At 40.3% G+C, this 22,966-nt stretch overlaps 1 protein-coding gene across 1 annotated transcript in view; it reads left to right on the plus strand.

Moving 5' to 3' along the window:
• The first annotated feature begins 2,185 nt into the window (after window positions 1-2,185).
• The window catches only part of plxnd1 (plexin D1), a 47,860-nt gene continuing 27,079 nt past the window's right edge, over window positions 2,186-22,966 (plus strand). The window contains exons 1-12 of the mRNA XM_066698181.1: window positions 2,186-3,650; window positions 8,141-8,317; window positions 10,784-10,915; window positions 12,370-12,470; window positions 15,081-15,210; window positions 15,937-16,117; window positions 16,477-16,585; window positions 17,327-17,426; window positions 18,314-18,412; window positions 19,448-19,537; window positions 20,309-20,402; window positions 21,565-21,722. Coding sequence (XP_066554278.1) covers window positions 2,442-3,650; window positions 8,141-8,317; window positions 10,784-10,915; window positions 12,370-12,470; window positions 15,081-15,210; window positions 15,937-16,117; window positions 16,477-16,585; window positions 17,327-17,426; window positions 18,314-18,412; window positions 19,448-19,537; window positions 20,309-20,402; window positions 21,565-21,722 — 2,580 coding nt within the window. The 5' untranslated portion in view covers window positions 2,186-2,441. The remainder of the gene's footprint in view (window positions 3,651-8,140; window positions 8,318-10,783; window positions 10,916-12,369; window positions 12,471-15,080; window positions 15,211-15,936; window positions 16,118-16,476; window positions 16,586-17,326; window positions 17,427-18,313; window positions 18,413-19,447; window positions 19,538-20,308; window positions 20,403-21,564; window positions 21,723-22,966) is intronic.

Below are 22,966 nucleotides of genomic sequence, written 5' to 3' on the forward strand. Positions count from 1 at the left end.
TAATTGTGTCACAGTGTGCGGACGCAGTGCGCAACGTCCGGATACACCAGGGGTTTCCAAACCGGTCCTGGGGCGGGGGGTCCTCTTGTGCCGGTTTGGGAAACCCTGCTTTTACACGTCTGAACTCTAATTTCTTATTTATTTAATATATTTCACCATTACGTTGTTTCAACGGTTATCTTTATGTCATACTAATGTAAGTGGACACCAATTAAGTAAGTTGACTTTGTAGGTCGCACGAAATGTTGGACTATTGTATTGCACACAAGAATTGCGCTTGCTGGGCAGCAGGTGAGATTCATCATCTCCCTCAGATCAGAATATTGAATGTTTGTCAAGCTTGTCTATATATAGTCCTATTTTATAACTTAATCTATCTATCCTTCCATCCGTAATCAATTACTGCTTCATCCACTACAGGGTGGCAGTGAGCCGGATTAAATTATGTTGACTTGTGAACACTCATATGAATCATTTGAATTACGAAACAAAAAACACCCACTATGGTCTTTAAACACGGACAGTATCTTTTTGACCATAACACCATCAATAAAAACGGCTTTTCTTAGACTTCTGCAAAAAAAAAAAAAAAAAAAATATATATATATATATATATATATATATATGTAAAATGCTTGTTCTGTTTATGAGAGTAATAAAGTAGTAATTCGTTCAATTGATCAGCTAAACTAAGTACAATATGTTACCCAAAGCTATATGTTAAGAAACTGTGTAGCCTATCACACGATGTCTAAAATATGACCTATCAAAATACATGAATGGAAGCTGTGTAAAAAAATGTTAGAATTGTCTTGACTAGACATTTGACGTTTTTTTCTCCCTCATATCTATTATTCAATGTCTTAGATTTTCTATTGGCTAACACAATTGACCATTCTACATTGAGGTTACTCCAAATCGTAATATATCCACCCTGCTTTTCTTACACTTTCATGAACTGTCCTATCAGTGCTGATCGGATTTAAATATATCTATCCATGCCACCTAATAGTTAACTTAATCTTATTCATTTGGATAGATGCTGGTGTCTGTAGGAGGGTTATACTCCAAGCCTGTTCCATAGCATTTGGTCATCTGTATGGCTTCTAATTTAAAGCCACTTAACTGATAGGCACTATCACAGAAAGCTTTTAAATGAGTCCCTTGTTATCGGGACGGTACAAATTCCCGACGCTATGGTCTTAACAAGATGAACAAGTAGCATTAACGATGATGCGACAAATCTATGCCTAATCGGCTCTGAAACAAATTGGTGCGTCAAAAGAGCGAAACAGTCTGGGTTCAATTGAATGCGCCTATATTATGGCAAGACGCTCATAATGTGTCGTGCCGGTGGTCTCTAAAGACAGACGACTGCTTTACTCTGAAGAGGCTTTATGTTACACAAAGAGGTTTAGTCAGCACATGTTTTAAACACAACAGCTCCTTGGGACAGTTTCGTGACTTTGTGTTGCGTATACCAGCACCCTTCATCAAACGACTGGCCACTTCATAGACGACAGTGAGTGAGATCTGAAGGGAATTACAGTAATTCAATGCTAACAAACATAAGAAAGATACAAATCATCTTCTATTTATTTATAATGATAATATTTCTCATATTTCTTGAAAATTCAAGGCTATATATACATATAAATAATACACCCAAACAACATCCCCTCATTAAAATAAATAAATACAATTATAAATACATATATATTTTATATTCTTGCAGTGAAGGGGTTTTGCCCAACCATTAGTTTTACAGGAGGGGTTCACTTGTACTTTAGCAAAAGGAAGGGATTTAACCATGCAGGTTTAGCTCTTCTAGTCGTACAATGGGTTTATAATTTGTCTGATATTAGTCAGTTACCACTCACCATCATTGCTATGAATTTATGTAATATCGACACCCTCTTTGATGTTGGCAGGGACAGAAAAATTGAAACCATGAACCTGTAGCTATATCATCAAAAACATATACATAATAATAAGTAATGCTGCAAGATCAACTTCTGTTCTGCGTATTAAACGTGTCACTCGGAGATAACTGTCCCATATGCACACAATAACCATTCAAAGTTGTATTTCCGTTCTGCTCCAGCCTTAACCTCCATAAAACTGTGTGTGAAAGTGCAAGCTGCCTGGTTTATACGTGTCCCGAGTGTGAGGCTCGGGCTCAGGCGCAGTTCTTCAGAGTGAGAAGCGCAGCGCCGAGGCAGGTCTCGGAGGTGCTGAAGGGCAGCCGACCATTCGCTGCAAGCTGTAGCTGCTCGCAGAAAAAGGAAGCACGACTCCTAATCACGTCATTCTGTGTTTAGGCGTTTTAGCAGGAAACAGGTTTTCCTCTTGGATTGTTGCGCCGAGAACAACACACTCTTCCCCCCCGTGCTCAATGCACCCCTCCGCGCACATCCCGCCGCAGCCAGCCAGAAGCGACCATGACTCCTTCGCAGAGAGTGCTGCGTCTCCTGGGCGTCTCGCTGCTGCTGGGCTCCTGCCGGACTCTGCAAGTCCAGCAGCGCTTCGAGTCCCCCAGCCCGACCAACAATTTCGCCGTGGACGCGGACAGCGGGCGGGTGTACCTGGCCGCGGTTAACGCGCTGTACCAGCTGGACGCGGCGCTGGGCCCGCAGGTCACGCAGCGCACCGGCCCCGTGCGGGACAACCTGCTGTGCCACGCGCCGCAGCTGCCCCACGCGCTGTGCGAGCACGCCCGCGCGCCCACGGACAACCACAACAAGCTGCTGCAGCCGGACCCGCGCCAGGGCGTGCTGCTCACCTGCGGCTCCGTCTACCAGGGCTTCTGCGAGCTGCGCCGGCTGGACAACATCTCCCAGATCGCCGTGGACTTCCCGCCCAAGGGCAACAACTCGGTGACCGTCTTCCCCAGCATGCTGAACATCGCCGCCAACCACCCCAACGCGTCCACCGTGGGGCTCATCCTCAGGGGGCCCGGGGGCAACACTCGCCTGCTGGTGGGGGCGACCTACACGGGGATGGGGACCCAGTTCTTCCCCAAAAACCACAGCAAGGAAGACCTGCGCTTTGAAAACACCCCCGAGATCGCCATCCGCTCCCTGAACATACACAACCTGGCCAAGCTGTTCACCTACGACATCAACCCCTCGGAGGACAACGTGTTTAAGATCAAGCAGGAGTCCAAAAAGCAGAACAAACTCAGCTTCGTGCATGCCTTCATCCAGAAGACCTATTCTTACATCGCCATTAACAACGATGCCAATTTGGGGCACAAGGAGAGTCAGCCCAACAGCATTTTGGCCCGGATTTGTCTGGACAGTGAGACGAAGAGGAAGGCAGCCGTGGAGAGCAGAAAGCTCACAGAGTCCTACATCGAAATGGGCCTGCAGTGCGGGGCCAAGGATAACATCTACAACAGGCTGGTGTCGGTGTTCCCGGCTCGGGTGCTCGCCGGTGATGGAGAGGAGCCTGAGGAGTTATTATTCGGGGTCTTCGCCAGGTCGAGTAAACAGTCCGCTCTGTGTGTGTATCGCTTCTCTGACATTGAGCAGGCTATCAGACAGGGCCGAAAGAACTGCTCCAGCTCCCCCGATTCTGCAGATGTGAAGGTGCTTGAAAGTGTTATCCAAGGCTCGGGTGCGGTTTGCATTAAAAAAAACAACATCGTGGTAAGTAAAATCCATTTAAAAGATTCAAATAGTCATGGGAGACTCGGATGTTCTAGTTACAGTCATTGCATGGATCAAAACCACGACACAAGTACAGAACCCACTATCCTGTCAAATAGTATCCTCTGTAAGCTGAGGACGGCACCGTGCGGATACTGGCCCGCTTCAGTGCGCAACTGCGGCGGGCGGTCGGTTTGAATGAAATGTTTAAAAAGCGGAGGATGGTCTTCGTAAAGTTTATTTTATTCTATTAATTGTTTATGGTTTATTTGTTTTTATTTGTGGTTACCCTGCTAAGGGCGCTATACTAAATAAAAATGGATTGATAAAGTATGTGAGTTGGTATTGGAAATTGGCGCATAACTTATCCTCAGCTGGTTGACAACACGTTTGTTTCCTTTCCAGATCCGCGATTAAAATAGACTCCCAAAGTGTTCATGTTATCAAACTTGTGTCTTTAATTGATGTTTAAAGATTCCCCTGTTTAACTTTTGGGCAATTTGTTGTTGCTTCAATTCAAATACATCAACTGAAATATCCCCTTCTTTTTTTGTTCTGCTAAGAAGAGTGAATCATATTTCAACAGCCCGGAAAATATGTTCTCACAGATCACGGGTTTGCCTTTTGTGATGTCCTGGCAAGAAAGATCTGCCAAAAGCATTTGGAGGTTGTGGGAACCGCGGCGAGGTCTAGTGCAGCAGAGTGAAGAGTTCACCACTGCCAAGCCGGGGGATTTATTTATTAGTGTTACTATTATCACTCTAATCTTTCAGCTCCTTAAACACAGTCCGATTTCTCCAGGAAACAGAAAACAGCTTCATGAAACTAGTCTTAGAAGACCTAAAATGCGCATGTTTTAATTGTATTGGTAGTAATAAAGACACATATTAATAGAGAACGACTTCTTACAGGATTGCACCTGTAATGAGTTTGGAGATCGTGCGCAGTTTTATACACACAGATGATAAGAAATAAAGGCAATAACCTCTGGACCACAGATAGCATGCAAGCACAACAGATGTTAAGTATAAAACTAGCAACTAGACTCCAGAAACTGGACAAGAAGCGGGGATATTCGTGAAGCTCAGTCTCGAAGTTTGCCAAGACTTGCGCAACGAGTGCACAGCTTGTACCCGAAACCTCTCCTTCGCCCACATGTACATTTCAGCTGTTGACATGAGAGCTTTTTTGTTTTTTTGTCTTTCCTAACATCAGCCTCCAAAAGCTTCAGAAAGAGCCTCACATGTCAACAGTAAGGCAGGGGTCTTCCTCTTGGTGCAACAGGGCAACATGTTTTCACTGTCTTACTTTTAATTAATTGAAAAAGTGATACTATAACCGCTCCATTGTTATTGTGATAACTGAGCAATAGTCACTTTATGGAGTTCAGAAATGTCTGAAACTATGCTGTAAAGAAAACACAGTGATTTAAAGTGACGACAGAGGCGGAGAGGGGGAGACCTTCTTTGATATACAGTCGTTTCTTCATTAGTGTCTGAACTGCTCACACAGACAGAGGGGGGATCAGTGAAGCGGCGCAGTGGTGATTCATAGTGCGCCTCAGAAACAAATAGCGGTTTATGGGTCTGTGGACAACGTTTCTCTAGAAATAGTGAGACACTGAATCATTTTTATTTACATATACACTACTGTGAAACTGATTACTACATTATTTTTTATGGAATATTCTCATAAAACTAAAATAATCAAAGTCCCCAGATTCTGAAGTAGCCCATCATAAATTAGGTGGTAACAGTATACATTCCATATATAACTCTAAATGATATTCTGATACTGTTGCAGAAAGTCGCCAGAAATATTACCAATAATAACAAACTTTGATTTTATATAGTATAGTATTATAGTATTAGCATACCACTAAATCATTTTTGATATGTTTTACTGATTGTTTAGATAACTAGGCAAATACATAAATCCAGCAATTTCTGGAACGGCTTTATGTTGTTAAGGTGTAGCCCAATATAGCACATTGTGGGGTGGAGAGGTCTAATCGATGGCCATGTGCATAGTACACATCAATGGGAAAATGTAGCACATATTTCCGCAGTTCTTTGCGGATCTGCTCGGCTCCACCAATGGGATCGGTGGGATTCTGCAGATCTGCGCAGAACTGCGGAAACCTGCGCTTCAAGAAGGCGACTTTTGTCGACTTTTGTAGCTCCAAGGAAATAGCGACATCAGTAAATATGTCGTACATCTTCACATACAAGAGAGTCCCGTTTTTTTGAGTACACGCTCTTTGTTATTTGCTTTGATTTTCCATAGGAATTGAACAAATGATAATAAAAAAAAACGCTTGTAAGCATGATACATTAGGCTAATTGGTTTCAGCTGAAAAAGCAAACTCTCCGCTATAGCCTCAAACCAGCCGCAGGTAGTGGTGAGTTATTATGTCTATGTAATGCGAAAAGTACATTTTTCAGCAGTGTGTGAGGGAGGAGAAGTAACTTGCATTGCAGGATTGAAATGCCACCCCCCATGCCTTTTGCTGATCATTCTTGTTTGGTCCAGAACAGCATGTCTATAAATCCACATTTCCTCAAGGTATTAAGTGAAACCCCAACTCGTATACAACTGAAACTTTCCCTAACACATCCGCTCTGATTTAATGCTGACAGTGTGCAGGAACAGACGTCGTGTTTCCTTTTTTTGTCTTGTATCAAAGAAGGGTAACTGCTTCAAGACTCCGTTTCCTTTCAATCGTTTATCCCCTCCTTCCTTTCTCCCTCTTGATAACTTTTTGACAGTGCATGGCCGAAAAATGACAAAGACAAGATTAACTGCATTACAAATTGCACTTTGATTAAATATTTCCCGGATGTCTCTTAACTCCAGTATTTAAGCACTCCTTCCGTCTCCACCACTTTTCACATTTACTTTATTTTAGTTCACTTTTTGTAGCTTTATGATTTAAAATTGTTATCCATTTTCATGTGGTGCTCTGGAATTGGTTATATTAGGGATCTATACTACTATAAGGGGACTTTGCTGGAGTTTATTTCCCCTGTTTTAGTAGTGTGGGCAGGCAGAGATCATCCAGGCCGAGCTCCTTCGCATGGCTCGGTGGCTTTTCAAGCAGTGTCTTCCGAATGTAGGAGTAAAGCAAATAAGCAGTAAAGTACATTTAAAATAGTCAATTTAGCACTCTCGGCCTTCACGATTGACATGTAATAATTTTTTTTAGGAATTCTGTAAATAAATACAGAAATAAGTTGATAAATAGCATGAAATTAATAGGGGGTGCTATTTCTCAAGTGGCGAGAATTAATGGCTGAAAAGAAAGTCTTTATCTGATGAGGACATGACATCTTCCTCAGCTTGTGATGTTATCATGGTGGGCCCTTTAAGGAGGATGCTCATCTGTAGTTTAAGGAATTTTCACATGCATTTTCACATTTGCATAAAGATATATATATATATATATTATGTACATGTATATTTATGTATGTGTGTATATACTCACTATATACTCACAAGCTTGTGGTTTTCCCTTTTGAAGAGGATTGTGCTGACTAAGAGTTTACTGTTCTCATGCAGAAAACTAGTGAAGCAGAACAAAGGGTCTTCATTTTAAATGCTAGTCTTCTGTGACTAAAAGGAAACACGATCAGGGCACCAAGGGCTATGATTTGAAGCCAGACACATTTTATGGTAATGGTAGTACAGGCAGACAGACCTAGATGGGTAGGATGCCTTTTCGACACTTTTTGATTCAGACACATGCTGAATATTTTGTTACCTGACTGACTTTATAATAGCAGTATGCAGACATTGTGGTTCAACCTAATTGGAAGAATGAAAGCTGATTCTTTAGAATAATTAGAAAATTGAAATTGGAATCGTTTCTTCAACATGAGTGATTCGTCACGCTGATCCCCCCCCCTGCCCCAAATTTGGTATAAGTTTTAAATTACTTCTCATTAGATTTATGAAGAGATATGAGGTTATTTTGATGTTTGAAATAACAATGACAGAAAAATAAATGTTGCTTGTTATGTGAAAGAATAATGCTCCTCAATGATAAATGATTATTAAATCAAGATGTAGAGAGAGAGAGAGGGAGGGATAGATTTACTATTCACACAGCTTTACTGTAAATTTCTTTATTCACAAATCACAATTACCAAATAATAATAATAAAATAAAATACTGACCTTAAAATGTACAATTCTTAAGTAACCCCACTGAGCTCAACACAATCCAGAAATCGAATTACAAAAACTAACAAACAAGCAAGTAGAAAAACAGCATGAAAGAGACAAAGTAATAAATAATAACAAAATTGCACACTATAAACATTAAAACAACAGCAAAAACGATAAATAAATCCTTACTGTTATTACAGATGAAAAGTCAAAAGCATTAATATTATTTTCTTCTTCTTCTTTTTCTTCTTCTTTTATTATTATTATTATTATTATTATTATTATTATCAGCAGCAGAAATTATGCAAATTTCCCTCTCTTTAGCTGCAGCAGGAGCAACTGGACTGTGGAGCCGCCCATCTCCAGCACCCCCTGGCTCTGAGCAGGCCACTGCAGGCCACCCCTGTGTATGAGTCGAGCGGCCTGACCGCTGTGGCCGTCGACAGTGTCCACAGCCATACTGTGGTCTTCCTGGGGACAGCCAGCGGCCGCTTGTGGAAGGTAGGGAAGCCAGTCGAAGTCTAACTGTGCTGTTCGGTGTGTCTGTCACTGCAGGCTGCGCTGCCCTGCGGCTCGGGTTGGTTTAGATGTCAACAGAAGAGTTGGTTAAAAGGCAACACTGGGATGAAAATGCATGTGCCAGTCCAGCCTGACAGTTTTAGAGACCACTTGCTTTAGAGGAAGGCCACGCCCTACATCACAAGATCAAAACTTTGACCGTTGTGCTCATATAAAAATCCAGTTCCAGGGCTTGATAGTGATTGACCAAAGGATAAAAAAAAGTAGAGTTTGGAAAATATTGTATATAGTAGAAGGTTCTTTAATTACTGTAGGGTTTTTTATGATTGACCAAAGTTGGTGCAAGTAAGCCTCCATGTTTGCAGCTGTGTTTCCAGGCAACAGAGGGGCCTCCTTGCTCTTGGATTCTCATTGAGCTCAGGATTGTAACAGAGCCGTGAGAGACAGACAGAAGTTAGGAACATTGTGTTTGTTATTTCCAATGAACATAACACAGAGTTAAAAGCTCAACCATGACCAAACAAGTCTCACAACAAACCACCCACATAACAGTAAATGCCAAGAGGTCTGTTTTGCTAAACTGTTACCCTTTTATTTATTTATTTCTAACTGCCAGAGGAAATAGTGATAATAAGTTTCTTCATCCGACTGTCTGTTTCTCTTTTTGTTGTTGTTTTTCCTGGACACACAGAAAATGTAAAGTTGCTTTCTCAGGACACAGACTTTGACTCATGCAGACAAAAGACACTGTTAATGACCAGTCCAGTTGCAGTGTTTCCAAATTCCAGGTTTGGTGTGCAAAATACTCTCTGAAGTGTGTCCAGATTGTCACTACTGGCATCTGAATAACAATGCCAGGATATAATCCACAGCCGAAAGCCCCTTTCCACCTTGGCATCCAGGGAATCTCCAGTGGCCACCAAAATGAAGTTCCATTATCATTGTCATGCCTAATAAGACTGACTCATCATCATGTGGGCTCTTTCTAAACAGTGCTGATTAATTCACTGGCAAAGTGGGAGAAAAAGCAAAAAGTTTGCGAAATTCCCCTTGCACTACAATACTTGAATTCTCTCATATCCTCATCCGAAATCAGTTCTGAAGCAGCAATTACTGGCCTAGATCACTGTAGAGCCTTCAACAGAAATGGCAACAGCGTCACTCTGGTGTATCCCTGGATCATTATGAAAGGCTGGTCTAGAGAGCTCGACACGACAGACATAAAGGGCCTCTGGGGTTTTGACCACCATGAATTGGACTTGGCAAGAAACCACCAACAGAAATGTTGGAATGGTTTGCCAGTGCCCAGACAACTAGGAAAACACTCTGAACATTTAACTGCATTTCAAAATGTACTCCGCTCTTTCTAACTCAATATGTACTTCCACAAATTTGTACAAACCTAGGCATAAGTGGAAAATGTATATCCATTTTCTTATAATGTTAAAGTTGGTCTACCTTTAAACTTCCCAAAAAGCTTCCAGAACCAGCCTGCATCTGTTTTCGAATTCTAATCACTTTTCTAAGGCACACAAAATTGCTTCTGTTTTTGTTATCTGTGAAGAGAAATGTGTGTGCCTCGAGGGGTATCCCTGGTGTGGTTTCTCCTTAGTGATTTTAGTGCTCTTAATTCAATTGTGGAGTATGAAATGGAAGCATTAAGGCTGCAGGCTGCATCACTTTCACAACAGGAAGCAGCATTTGGCCTTTGGTGACTGCAGCCCACCTTGGCAGAGTTATGGTAATGAAAGGTGCATCTTCCTAGTGACCTAGATACAACCCAACTCCTACATTATCACTCATGTGTACAATGGCAAGTTCCTGATGTGGGTTACAAGACAATGATTTGAATGAACAGAAACTGATTGGATGTAGCATAGGACTGATATGGTAGGATTCAAATGTTGTTTTAAAAAAACCATCACTCCAGACATGTAAAATCAACCTTCATACAGGTTAAAGAAAGTTTTTTTTAATATGAACTGCTATTAATGATAATGGTCAGTAAAGAAAGAGGCAAAGGTTATTTACTATTGTTCTAAAAGGTTGCTGGTTGTTAAAATAGTGGTTAGTTTACTATTTATTGTTTAGAAAAGTATGCCAAATCATTTCAGCAGATTAAACCACAGCCATGTTATGGACTTGCCTTCCTTTACATTTAAAGAAACTGAGCTTGAATGATTAACCTGCATTTAAAAAAGTATATAGATATCTGATTAAACAAATAAGCTTTCTTTTCTCTCTATCTCTTAACACAAAGCATGTACAGGAAGTCTAGGAAAACAGGAAACTTGAAGCTACTGTTCAGGTCTCCCTTTCAAATGTTGTTTTTAAAAATTGTTTGAAAAAACACAGTACCTTTATCCAATCCTGCTTATCTGCCATCACTGTTTTTACACAAAAGAAAATTCAAAGGATTGAGATCTGATCTAAAACTTGGTTTTGCAGCTCAACCTGCGTAGGAACCTGACACTGGCCAATCGGAAGTCTCAGAAATTAGCACCCGGTGAGGCTGTCCATCACATCATGACCTTTGACCCCAGTGACAGAAATTTCCTATATCTCATGACCGTCAACCAGGTGAGTCTATATTTTGCTTGTTTGTTGGTTTGTTTGTTTGTTTGTTTTGTGGCAACATGGGGAAAAAAATTTACCAGGAGACTGTCATATTAAGAATGTACTTCTTCAGTTGTCAAAGAAAATGCAGCTAGCAAAGAAATATATGATGAATCGCTGATGTGTAAGGGTAAATATTTTCCATACCAGGCCTTATCAAAAAATGGAATCTGAAAAAGCCAAATATGTGTCATAGAGTTGTTGCTGACTCACCAGCTCTGTATAAAATCAGTCACTGTAGAACTGTGCTGTGTATAGTCAAATACAAAGTTAGGCTTTGGTTTTATTTTCTTTACTTTCTTTTACAAAGTCCAAGCTATTTAGACTGTTATTTGTGGGAGGCATACTTGAAAGTCCACTTTATTCTGCTATAGAAAATGTCACTCCCTCTCTAATCTATTAATCCAAATCACATAACATAACATAAAACATAAACATAAAAAATAAAGGAAAAAAAACATGTAAAACATCTCAAGCATATAATCAGCTCTGCACAGTGGTTTATATGAAAATAACATAATATGGTTCTGTTTCTTCATTACCTCTAGGTGTGAAATTCGCTCATCTCCGTATTGTGGTTTCAAACTGTGTTTTTCTGAAACCATCAGCAAAACTCCAGAAATAGCCCTTCCTTTTTCTAAAGGAAACTAGAAAAAATCAAATACATAAATGTAAGATTCTAATCTAAAATGTGCTGCCGAGCCTGCCACTTAAAACTCAAGACTGGGGGAGGAGGCCAGAGGAATTGAATGGAAGCACATTCAGGCATGGCAACAGGAAGTCCTGATCTTACAGGACCATAGTCCAGTAGACTGTGTCTGTCTTTAAATCACTAATTCTCAGAACTTTGAAGGGCAGTTAAAAGGGTTCTATCAAAACAATAATTAGTTCAATTAGGTAGTTCAGTGCTCAGGTGGAACAGCAAAACGTCTAACAAATACAGCCCTCCAGACCTATTATTTGGGACCCCTTCCATCGAGTTCCAAGCACTAGTTGGGGTGCTGTCCAGGGGCATTTCTAGACTTTGAAACAATGTTCAGGATATGGCGAGGGAGTGGGGTGGGGGTGCTGACAGTGTTTGTGACCGGTGTAAGAGCGTTGGGGGTGGTGGCTGCTGACAGTGTTTTTTATAGTGTCAGTGCAGGGGGGCGAGGAGGTTGCTGACAGTGTTTTGCGGAGTTACTTCTTCATTCTTGGATTCTTTTGTTCTTTTGGGGGCTGTGAGAAAATACAGGGTCTAGTGATGCCCCTGCTGCTGTCTCACAAAAATAAATCCACTCAGTGCTTCACATGATTCTTGGATCAATAACCTACCAGTAGCCAGTAGACCAAGAATAGGGGCTCTCCCTCTTTGGAGGCCTAACTGTGTTTTATTTCTGTTTTATCATGAACCCATTGTGGAATGCTATTTTTTGCAGCTCCTCCGAGTGAAGGTGGCCAAATGTGAGCAGTACACCAGCTGCAGCGATTGCCTGGGTGCAGGGGATGCCCATTGTGGATGGTGCACACTGGCAAGCAGGTACAGTCTTTCCCTCACTGCCAGGGCATTGGTAGAGCTGCCCAGCTCTCAGAGTTGACCCCTTCTACAATATTATTGCCTTTAAATGTGTAGTTTGCTGATGAAACGTATTAATTGGACTTAGACCTCAGTGCCTCAGTACAGAGAACTGTATTTCATTGCTCTAATAGGTGTATTTCTGTGTCACAGCTGACTGCAACACAAATAGTTTCTTTCTCAATACAAACACACATTGATAATTCCTGTTGTGTATTCCATTAGTATCTCTGCAATGGTTTAATGTGTCTAGCATATGAATACCTCCTGACATTTAATTTGTATAGGTAGTAACAGCCTTCTTAATTCCTAATTTGAAGTAAAGGAAAATATATAACATAAATTACTTTGAAGCTATAAACAAGTGTGTTATTTCTTTATTTTATTCAAAGACTTTTAGAGGGAAAATATAAGATATAAGAATGCTCAATCAGTGACACAGAACTGTATTCAAATTAATTCTCTATATTACTGTTTGTAACATTGCTGTTAAATCATCTGTAAAGTCTTGGCAAAGATCAGAAGGGCTTTAGACAATTCTTTCAGATGTTGAGCTGCCCCTAAATGCTGGGTTGTTGTATTATTATTATTATTATTATTATTATTATTATTATTATATACCTTACATAAGCATAGTGCAATATGTAATATAGCTCAAGATGCAGTATGGCCAACCATACTGCAAGATTATAATACAGTTGTGCTGTGTGTTTTACAACCATGATACAAGATCACATTGTTGCCTTTACAAATTAAGGCTTTTCCAGCCACTGTTCTGTTCAGTTGATCACAGTTATCTATGAATGTAGTCAGGGAGAGGGGGGGCTGTAGGGACAGAAGCATTGCTCTTTGCATGAGTCAGGGTGTTGTGTAGAAAAGTCTGCATACCTCTGTAAAAGAGTCTGCAGCACAGTGGTTTGTTGTCTTTTGCTTCGGGGCTGAGACTACATCCAGACGTCATCCCACATTTGAGCGCTTGGCATTGTGTCAGCTTGTACCATTATCTAGAAGGGAAAATCAAGCCTTTTCTTTCTGCTCTCTGAGAACTGACTACCAAAACTTTTTTTAAGTTTGAAATTCATTGCTAGAAGTTACTCCTCCTCATTACAATATGCCGTGCCATACATTCTTCACTTTACTACTTTTATCTTCTTTTATTTTCCCTTTGATACGAATAGCGATGTTTGAGAATGCAAAACTGGACATTGTGTACTAAGTGGTCTTTTCTTTTCATTTTGGATGGCCTGAAGTCAGGAAAAATGAATATTTGTTTAATTATTCTATGGGGGGAAACTTTTGGCAGGCAAGTTAAACAGTATGGAACATTGTTGTTCTGAGGTCAGACCAAAAAAACCTAAGATGTTGCAAAATTGAGTCATGTTGAAAAAAGACTTGGAAGTTTCAATGAGACATTTCAGTCAGTACCAGTTTAGTTATACATCCAACACAGCCCATACATATCCCCCCCATGTCCTGTACAGTGTCAGAGGGTCTCTCTCCTATCACAGTTACTTGGTAACCCAGACAAATGACTTGTGTTATTTTTAGCAGCTGTGCTGACCTCCTGACTGCTGTTGTCTCTGATAGAGTTTGTTCAAGAGAAAACCCACAGGAAAGCGCAGTAGCTTGTGGCATAAAAGTAAAACACAAAATTAAAAAAAATGTAAATCACCCTCCACTGGCTCTGGCTGAAGCTTTGAACAGTATCACACTAATCCAATTAAAAATCTGGTGCTAATTTCCATCAGAGATTAACGAATTTCCATCAGAGATGGTGAAGCCTGTGACATCATGCCACAATGCAGAAGACTGACATAGGCACCTGACTCTGACCTTATGATCAGTATTTGTATATTTCATTGTATTTTCAGCCTATATTGATCCACTACTGGATGAAGGCCTCCCCAAGATGTTTCCACTTGCTTCAATCTATAGCTTATTTTTTCCATGTCATTCTTTCAAAGCTTATTATATCATCTTACGTGGTCTTGTATTAGGTCTTATTTCATCACTTGGAATCCATTCGATAGTTTCCTTTATCCATCTTTGATCTGTTGTTCTTGTAATTTTTGTAATGTGTCCTTTCCATGCTTATTTGTGTTGTCAGCAGTTTCTGTACACTTTTGTACAGAACACTTTTGTTTTTAGTGACCAACTTTCAGAGCCTTAAGTGAGCACTGGAGCAAATTTTTTTCTCTTCAGGCAAATGGATAGATTTACTATAGACTGTGTGCCATTTCTTCCAAATACATTCCATCCCATTTTTAATCTTCTTTTGATTTATTCCATTATTATTATTATTATTATTATTATTATTATTATTATTATTATTGTTATAGTTCATAGCAGATGGCCTTATCCAGTGCGACATACAATTGTTACAGTATATGCCATTATTTTTACATAATATCTCTGTGCTGATTTGTTGTCCAAGGTAGACATTTGTTAAATATATATAAGATGCCAGACTAGCACACATTCCTGTCATATTTGAAGAACCCTTTCTGTGTCCCGATTAAACGAACAAGGGCCTCCCTTTGTATTCCCTAACTCCCGCTGCTCTCTGTGCTGCAGGTGCTCCATAAAGGAGGAATGTCCTCATCAGCACCTCCCCAGGTACTGGATCGGGCTGAGCGACGGGCTCCAACAGTGTCCATCCATGACGATAACCCCCCGCGAGATCAACATCGCTGCTGACTTTGAGGTCAGTCATGTCCCTCTGGAGATCTCCTTTCTCTGGGGTATCATCTCCTTTTTCCTGGTGTCCCAACTATAGACTGCGCTTTCTCTGTTCTTCCATTCAAAACTCCCTGGGAGTGTTCACAGCTCCTAGGCCAACTGTCCTGGTCAGAATTGGACCTCAGAAGACCTACCTCATTAGTACTTATTTTCACAGTATAGAAAGAAACCAGCCATTGTTTGCCGTCTTATTTTAATTTATTTTCTTAAATATTAGAATTGTGAGTGATTTCAGTGTGCAGCTGGTGGAATTTATTTTACACAAAACATTGGCCGCCAAACTCAGGAAGCTGGGGATTATGTAACCAATGTTCTACCATCTGAGCTCCAGTGTTTCACAGCAACGTGTCTCACTTCATAGGGGCTGCGAAAATACCTTAGAAAACCTTAGAAAACCTTAGATCTTAGTGGCTGAAGCGTAACCAGTAGAACAAGAGTGTAAAAAGAAGAAAGTGCTCAGGTGTGTCTGATTCATAAAGCGACCTGGGCAAATACCCTAGGAGCTGCTATATGTGTGCCAGCCATCTGTGTAGAGCAGGAATTTAACTTCAGTGTCATTTTGTAAGTTGCCCTGGACAAGGGCATTTGCTAAGAAATATATACTACCTGGATGAGATACTAAATACTGGATGAGAGGGGCCCCATTGCACCTCCCCTGCCCTCAGCTCAGTGTTTATCCTCCTGTCTGCAGAACGTGGGGATTCTGATCAACGGCAGCGTCCCCGACCTCAGCAACACCACTGTGGAGTGCGACTACGGCCATGGACTGACCACCAGGGCCACAGTGCATGCCATTGACTCCGGCCCATCCCAGATCCAGACCTGCCCACTGCTGTCTAAACAGGCTTGCCCACCCTTTCCTCCTGGACAGGGTACGTATATCAGATTTCTGTCATTCAAGCTACACTCACACACAGACTAAAATACAGTTGTCCCTCTTTATACTGCCCCTCCTTTCTATGTCAACCTGCACTTACTGACAGTTTTCACTTTTGGACAGGTCTCCACCAATGTAGTCATATCTGTCTATTTACGTGGATGTGGTGGTACCAACTGTGATATCTACTTGTTTTTGTTGTCAGTAAAATAAATAACTATTAGTACTCAGCAATCAAACATTCTATTAGATGCCTTTTTGTGTCAACATAAGCTAGGAACTGGGAGTTTAGTTTCACAGAGGAGAATCTACAAGTGTCTGAATTTCCCTTTTCTTATTGCTGCCTTCTCCCAGATCATGTGATTGTGCCCATGGCAATCAAAGTCAATGGCAATCCTATTGTCTGGGGGAATTTCACCATCTATGACTGTGAGAGGACAGGTCTTATTCATTCAAGGACAGCGTAAGTGCCTCAGTGTTTGCCCAACACATTATACAAATGCACACACCACAAAGCAGGAAATCAAATAGCAACTCCATTTAACTCAAATTCATAGGATGCTGTAGTAGAGCTGTAGAAATAACCATCTGTCACAGGCTGTTAGGCATGGTGTTTGGTGGTAGGGTTTCTATTTCTATATGTATGTCATTTGAAAGAACAGAAATTATATTTACTTATAATCCTTGCACACAACATTTCCTCAGTACATAGGGTTAGAAGGTATGGTTTGGTTTCTCTAACTTGGTAAACACCAAGCTCAGTGATATTTAAGATGACACCATGTGAATAGCAGATTACTTATGTTGTGAAGTTTAGTGTTGTTAATTGTTTGAGATTTCTTCCTTCTTCCCTTTAGCCCATAGAAACAGACCTAAGCCTAAGCCTTGCAAATTGCAAATGTAAAAATTGGACCCTATTGTGTTTTGATATATAAATAGTAGTTATAATTAGTTTATGACAATTAATTAATCCGCAATTTGGTTTGTATTTCCCTTTTCATGGGTGGGTGAAAATATGTGTTCTAGCCCCTAGCTGATGAACACCCATTTTCAACCCAGTTGATAACTGGTTTCTAATATGTCCATGAATGCATTATCAATTGTGGGGATGCTACTGTCTTGAGATACATTATATGTGGTATAGCCAATTCGATCACTGTGTGTGCTTAAAGGGTGTTTTTTATTTTTGTATGTAATGTTTCAGATGTACCAGCTGCCTGAACACAAAGTGGAAATGTTACTGGGACTTGAGTAAGAAAGCCTGTATCTCAAGTAAGGCAGAATCTATGGACAATGTGCTTGGGGTAAGGCCTTACTAAGGAAAATTAAACCTTTTTTAAAGTCAACTGAAAACACAATTAATTTATATAAAACTGCTCTCAAATGAGTGCGACACCCACTGTGTTTAAATGCTTATCTAGTACTTATGTATTAAATTATGCATATGTGCTAAAAGAGCAGCCGATGAACAAAAACATGTCTAATGAAACTCATCAGATTCATACCCCTTTGATGTAGATGTTGCAATCTCTTGCTGGTGGCTGTCAGAGAGCTCAAAGTCTCAATGTCAAAGAGGAAAATTCTGAAAGAAGCAAACATGTATTGAATGGAGTTTCTATAGTCTTGAGAAAAGTTGAATTGATTCCTCTTAACATGAGCCCTGTTTATCTAGGATAATCGACCTGCATTCTGACATCAACACCAGAGAGTTGCAGTTTTAGTACACCAACATTTTGACACCTGAAGGACATTTGTCTGCAAATGGAATTGTTACTGGTTCCACTGCAGCAAAACAAAACTAAGAAAGACAGCAATACTAAACTAACTGACGCTATGCCTTGGACACAGCAAAATATAATGGATTTACACCATCATGTGACTGGGTGTGAGGTCTGAACTCATGTATTTGAATTCCCCACCTGAGAGCACACATTCTTCTCTCACATGATCAATGTACTGTGCAGAAGCCATTTAGTCCTAGAGAAACTATGTTGGCTATGTCAGTTTGTGGGCACAATACTCCAGCCCTTTCCAGTATCACACCTTCGCAGACACTAACACCAGCGTTTCAGACTTCTGCCTTGATTCTTGTTTTAAATGTGTATGATGTATTTAAATTGACTTACACAGAAGTCCATTTTTTTCTAGTTTTAAATTAATTCTGTTCGTTTTGTTTTGTTCACTTTGCCAGAACCCTGTTTCCTGTCCAAGTGTGCGTCACTCTGTGATTGCGCCAACAGCAACTGGAACAACGCAAGACATTGTCCTCTCGCTGCACAACACACCAAAGGTAGAAGTTCACGGCCACATCAAGCCAGTAGGCCTTGTGAAATGAGGGGTGATTATAGAAGGTCATATACGCTGATTGTGTTCCTTAACACAGACACTTAGCTGACACAGTAGGTCCTGACAAAGGCATGGACATCCTCAAGTCATGTACCGCAGGCGTGCTTTTTCAAGTTTTCTGCGTCCATCACATCACATCGTTAGCTGAAGGCTGTTCACAGCTTACAACAATTATAATGTGCATGTGTGTCTAATGACTGAATGTCATTAGTCTCTCTGTAATAATCATCTGCTAATAGAAAAATGAGCTGCTTTAGTGGAGCACAGAGATCTGAACATAAAAGACTGGAGGAGTATTTTAAAAATCTTCATCCAACTTACATATAAAAACAGTAGGGTTCAACCTTATCAAACTGTTAACATACGTCAAAGCACAATAACTCTTTGAATTTACTCTTTACACCAGCAAAAATATCCATCACAGTTGTTTTTTTGAAGTCCGTTGCTAGTTAACATGCAAAGTTTTGAAAGTCCCTTAAAACTGCTCCCGTCTAAGCATGCAGCACAGGAAACGCTTCACACTCTAGATGAAATGCCAGGGGCTCTCAAAGAAGAACACTATCTTCAGAGTCTGAAACAAGACTTGGCACTTTCAAACAAACAACAGCTGATTGTAGATAAATAATATTTTTATGGGGACCTATAAGTGCATTTTATATCATTGCTTTTCTTGGCAAGAAGGATGACAGATAAAAAAATAAAAAGATTATGAAAGTCCCCAACATGGCTGGAGTTGTTGGACATTTGTAGTTGCTTTGCATTTCTAGTTTAAACACAAGGACAAGGGAACAAATTGCTGACAGTGAACTAGATTTGAAGAATCCTGCCACTTCCTTATGGTGTATGTGGTGAACCCCATGCTTTGTTTTCCTTAGACTCAATCTGGACTGCTGTGTTTCTGAGCCTGGGTGACTGGAAAAGTCATGCATCATTAGACTGTGTTTCCCTAACCCCATGCATGTTATTTTCCTTGGACTAGGGCACAGCACTGGAGTGTGATTTCGGAAATGATCAATTATACGAAGCAACATGGCTGAACCAATCTGCAATTAAGTGCAGCAGCGTAACAGTGAGTATCATGTTCCAGACATTGCAACCCTCAAACAGAGCTCACTGCTCATAGGAAGCTGGGTAATGCTGTGGTCTGAATTCATTATTTGGGCCGTATTTTATGTTTTTGCACCATAATTCATAATGTCATTTTTTTGTATATACATCTGTAACATATAGGACACATACACAGGGGAGCAGCACTGGATACTACTTTTGAAGAATGTATCCATCTGCAATGATTTGCTTTAAGTAGATGCAGGAGTTTAACAACAGACATAGCGATGATATACAGAGATACGCTGGTCAGTTATTCTACACCTTTGAAGCACTCTGCTGATCACAACACATCAGGCTTTAGTTCCCCAGCATATTTGTAAGAGTGGAGTGGAAATTCTGCCTGATCATAGATTAACCTCATGTTTTTTCAAATGTCAAATGAACTGCCCACAGTAACAGAAACTGTATTTAATTAGGGAAACAGTACCTTGATCTATGGTGTACATTTATGTGTGTTTTCCTGTTATCTAATGTGGTAAGGATTTCACATCCTGTTAAATGTCTCAGCAGGAGCCTGTACTTTGCTTGCCATGCTAACTAACTTGTTGCTCATTGAAAGGAAACAATTAGTGAAAGTGGATCAGAGCTGTGTGAGCAGGGCAAATGATCATCTAAACAAGCGTGAAGAGCAGGCCAGCCAGAGCTACAGAAGGAAGTTGCAGATGTTTTACTTTATGCACCTTCAGCCTACATGCTCCCACGGTCTGTCACCCGTCCTGTTGTTTTGTAGCTGACCACAACAGAGAGAAGTCACACAGTCCACCTCAACGTGCGTCTGAAGGATCACCCAGACAAATTCATCGACAGCCCTCAGCCGGTGACAGGTATGTAGTGCCTACATAGGCAGTATATGTCAAAACATTGATGAGAGGAAGCCTCAGCAGTGAATACACACAGCTTTCGCCTTCAGTCGCAGACTATTTTTCATTTATAATTTAAGATTATTAATAATAATACTCGATAATAAATGGAACAAATTAAATGAAAGAGACAAAAGAGGTATAGTTTTATAGTTTATAGTTTTCATTTTTTCCACTGTGTGTAGTCAAAAATGAATGACCTGGCCTGAGAAATTCCTATTAGAGGTCTTCACGGGTCCACTAGACCCGAAATTCTGAGACCCGACCCTTTTATGATTAATAAAAAAATATTTATAGGATATAGTGAGTGAATGTTTAGAACAGGGTTCAGCAACAGGCGGCCAGCGGGTCAAATCTGGCCCACCATCAAACAATTTTGGCCTGCAGGCCGCGAGAAATATTGCTGAGCAGTAGGCTAAATTGGACACATTGTTTTGCAATTGAATAAATATACTACACATCGAAAACAGTTTTGTAATGTAGGCTAAGTTATTTTTATGAACATTTAACACAGTAACTAGACTACTTTGCTGCACTATTCCTTGTCATAGGCTATTGTTAGCGTTGCCTGTTACGGCACAATTTTAAGGTTCTGTTTATTCTTTCGGTACTGAACGGGTCTTTTGGACCCGAACGAGCATGGGTCCGTTTAAAAAAAAATCCACGGTACTTTTCGGAACGGATCTGTTTGTCGTCGTGTCCGTTCGGAATGGATGTCAATTTTTGGCTTTTTAATTTATGCAAATTTGGTTCGGGTGAAAAACACTTCGGCTCATTTCGGAACGGGTCCAGTTTGTTGGACGCGTGAAGACCTCTAATTCCTATGGTTTATAGAACATAAAGAAGTGTATGAAATAGTGAAGCAACAGATTTATGCATGCAAGTCAAGTTTCAGATTTCTAGTGAAACCTTTATTTAACTTTGTACCCAAAACAGCATGACTCTCACTTTTTACTTTTCTACTCTAATATTTTAGAGAGCAGCATAATCAGATGTCTGTGTTACATAAGGTAGCACGTGCAGTATCTCCTACTCACACAAGGCTTATTGATGTTGGAGTTGTTGCCTGGGCCACGTGCTGAAGGTCAGCGTTGACACTTGTGTTGTTGTTCCCTGTGTGTGGCAGTGGAGGTGTATAACTGTGGCAGCGGGACTGGGGACTGCTCTCAATGCTGGGGAAGGGAAGACCAGGGCCACCTCTGTGCCTGGTGTGACAACTCCTGCAAACCAAGGGAGGACTGCAGGCCACTGAAGACCTCCTGCCCGCCTCCTGAGATCTGGAAGGTAAGCCACCGCTCAGAGCTTGTTTTAATGAGGTACCCTGATTATTATGTTCCTGGGTGGCTGACACTGCTGATGAAGGTGCCAGAGTTGGCTTCACATTAAAAATTGTGGGAATGAACTGGTCAGCTTATAGAATCACATAGACTTGTTTGGGATCAGTGTTTTTTCTGCCAGGTGTGGTGTTGTGTTAGGATGTATGGTTAGAAAGAGGATCAAATTGAAGGAAGTTGAATATAATACAATAAAAAACATTACAGCATCACTCTGGAGTGGTATATATTAAATCAAATTTGTATTTAATTTCAACTCCTCTGTATTTATTTATTGTCCTGGAAACCCTCTGCATATCAAAAAGCAACACAGAATTGTGAGCTTCTTAGACCAATATGTTGGTAGAAAAAGCTGAAGGCAGCTGTGGCAATACTCCTTTATCTGTTGATATATTTATCTGCTGAACTGCTCCAAAGGGAAATATGGTTAATATGAAGCCTAATTGGCTGTATTAAACATTTCCTGCAGCTAAAGGATTGATCGCGATGCTCAGCGCAGTGAACCCACAGACAGAGAGCTCTGGGACCCTGACTTGAGTGTAACTTGAGTGTAACTTGAGGGTCAAATACTTATTTCCCTAATTAACATGCAAATCAATTTATAACTTTTTTGAAATGCGTTTTTCTGGATATTTTTGTTGTTATTTTGTCTCTCACTGTTAAAATACACCATAATACCATTAAAATTATAGACTGATCATTTCTTTGTCAGTGGGCAAACGTACAAAATCAGCAGGGGATCAAATACTTTTTTCCTTCACTGTATTGAAGATTTCCACTCAAAACTAATTTCTGACACATTCTTAGATATAGTTTATCATTCCAGCATTGTTAAAGTAGATTTAAGCTCTAGTTAAGTGGTACTATAGCTCCTGCATTAGTTTCGGTTGCCCAAGACACTGAACCTGATTAGACAACTTTGACAAATTTTAGTTTGTGATTATGTTCATTTGTGTGTATTATAGTAAAGAAATCTCAGTATTATTAGTAATATGCTTGTGAAAATATTTATAAAAGTTGGACCAATTCATTCCTAAATTGCTGAATGAAAAGACAACCCTCAAAATGTATGGCATTACCAAAAAAAGTTAGTTATTTGTTTTTTCCAAAGATTTAACTTACAGAATTAAAACCAAAAAAGATCAACTGAACTTCCTCAGTAGAAATAAACAATTCATGGAAAAAGGCAAGTTG

The sequence above is a fragment of the Amia ocellicauda genome, chromosome 3, assembly GCF_036373705.1.
Source record: "Amia ocellicauda isolate fAmiCal2 chromosome 3, fAmiCal2.hap1, whole genome shotgun sequence".
Taxonomy (NCBI): domain Eukaryota; kingdom Metazoa; phylum Chordata; class Actinopteri; order Amiiformes; family Amiidae; genus Amia; species Amia ocellicauda.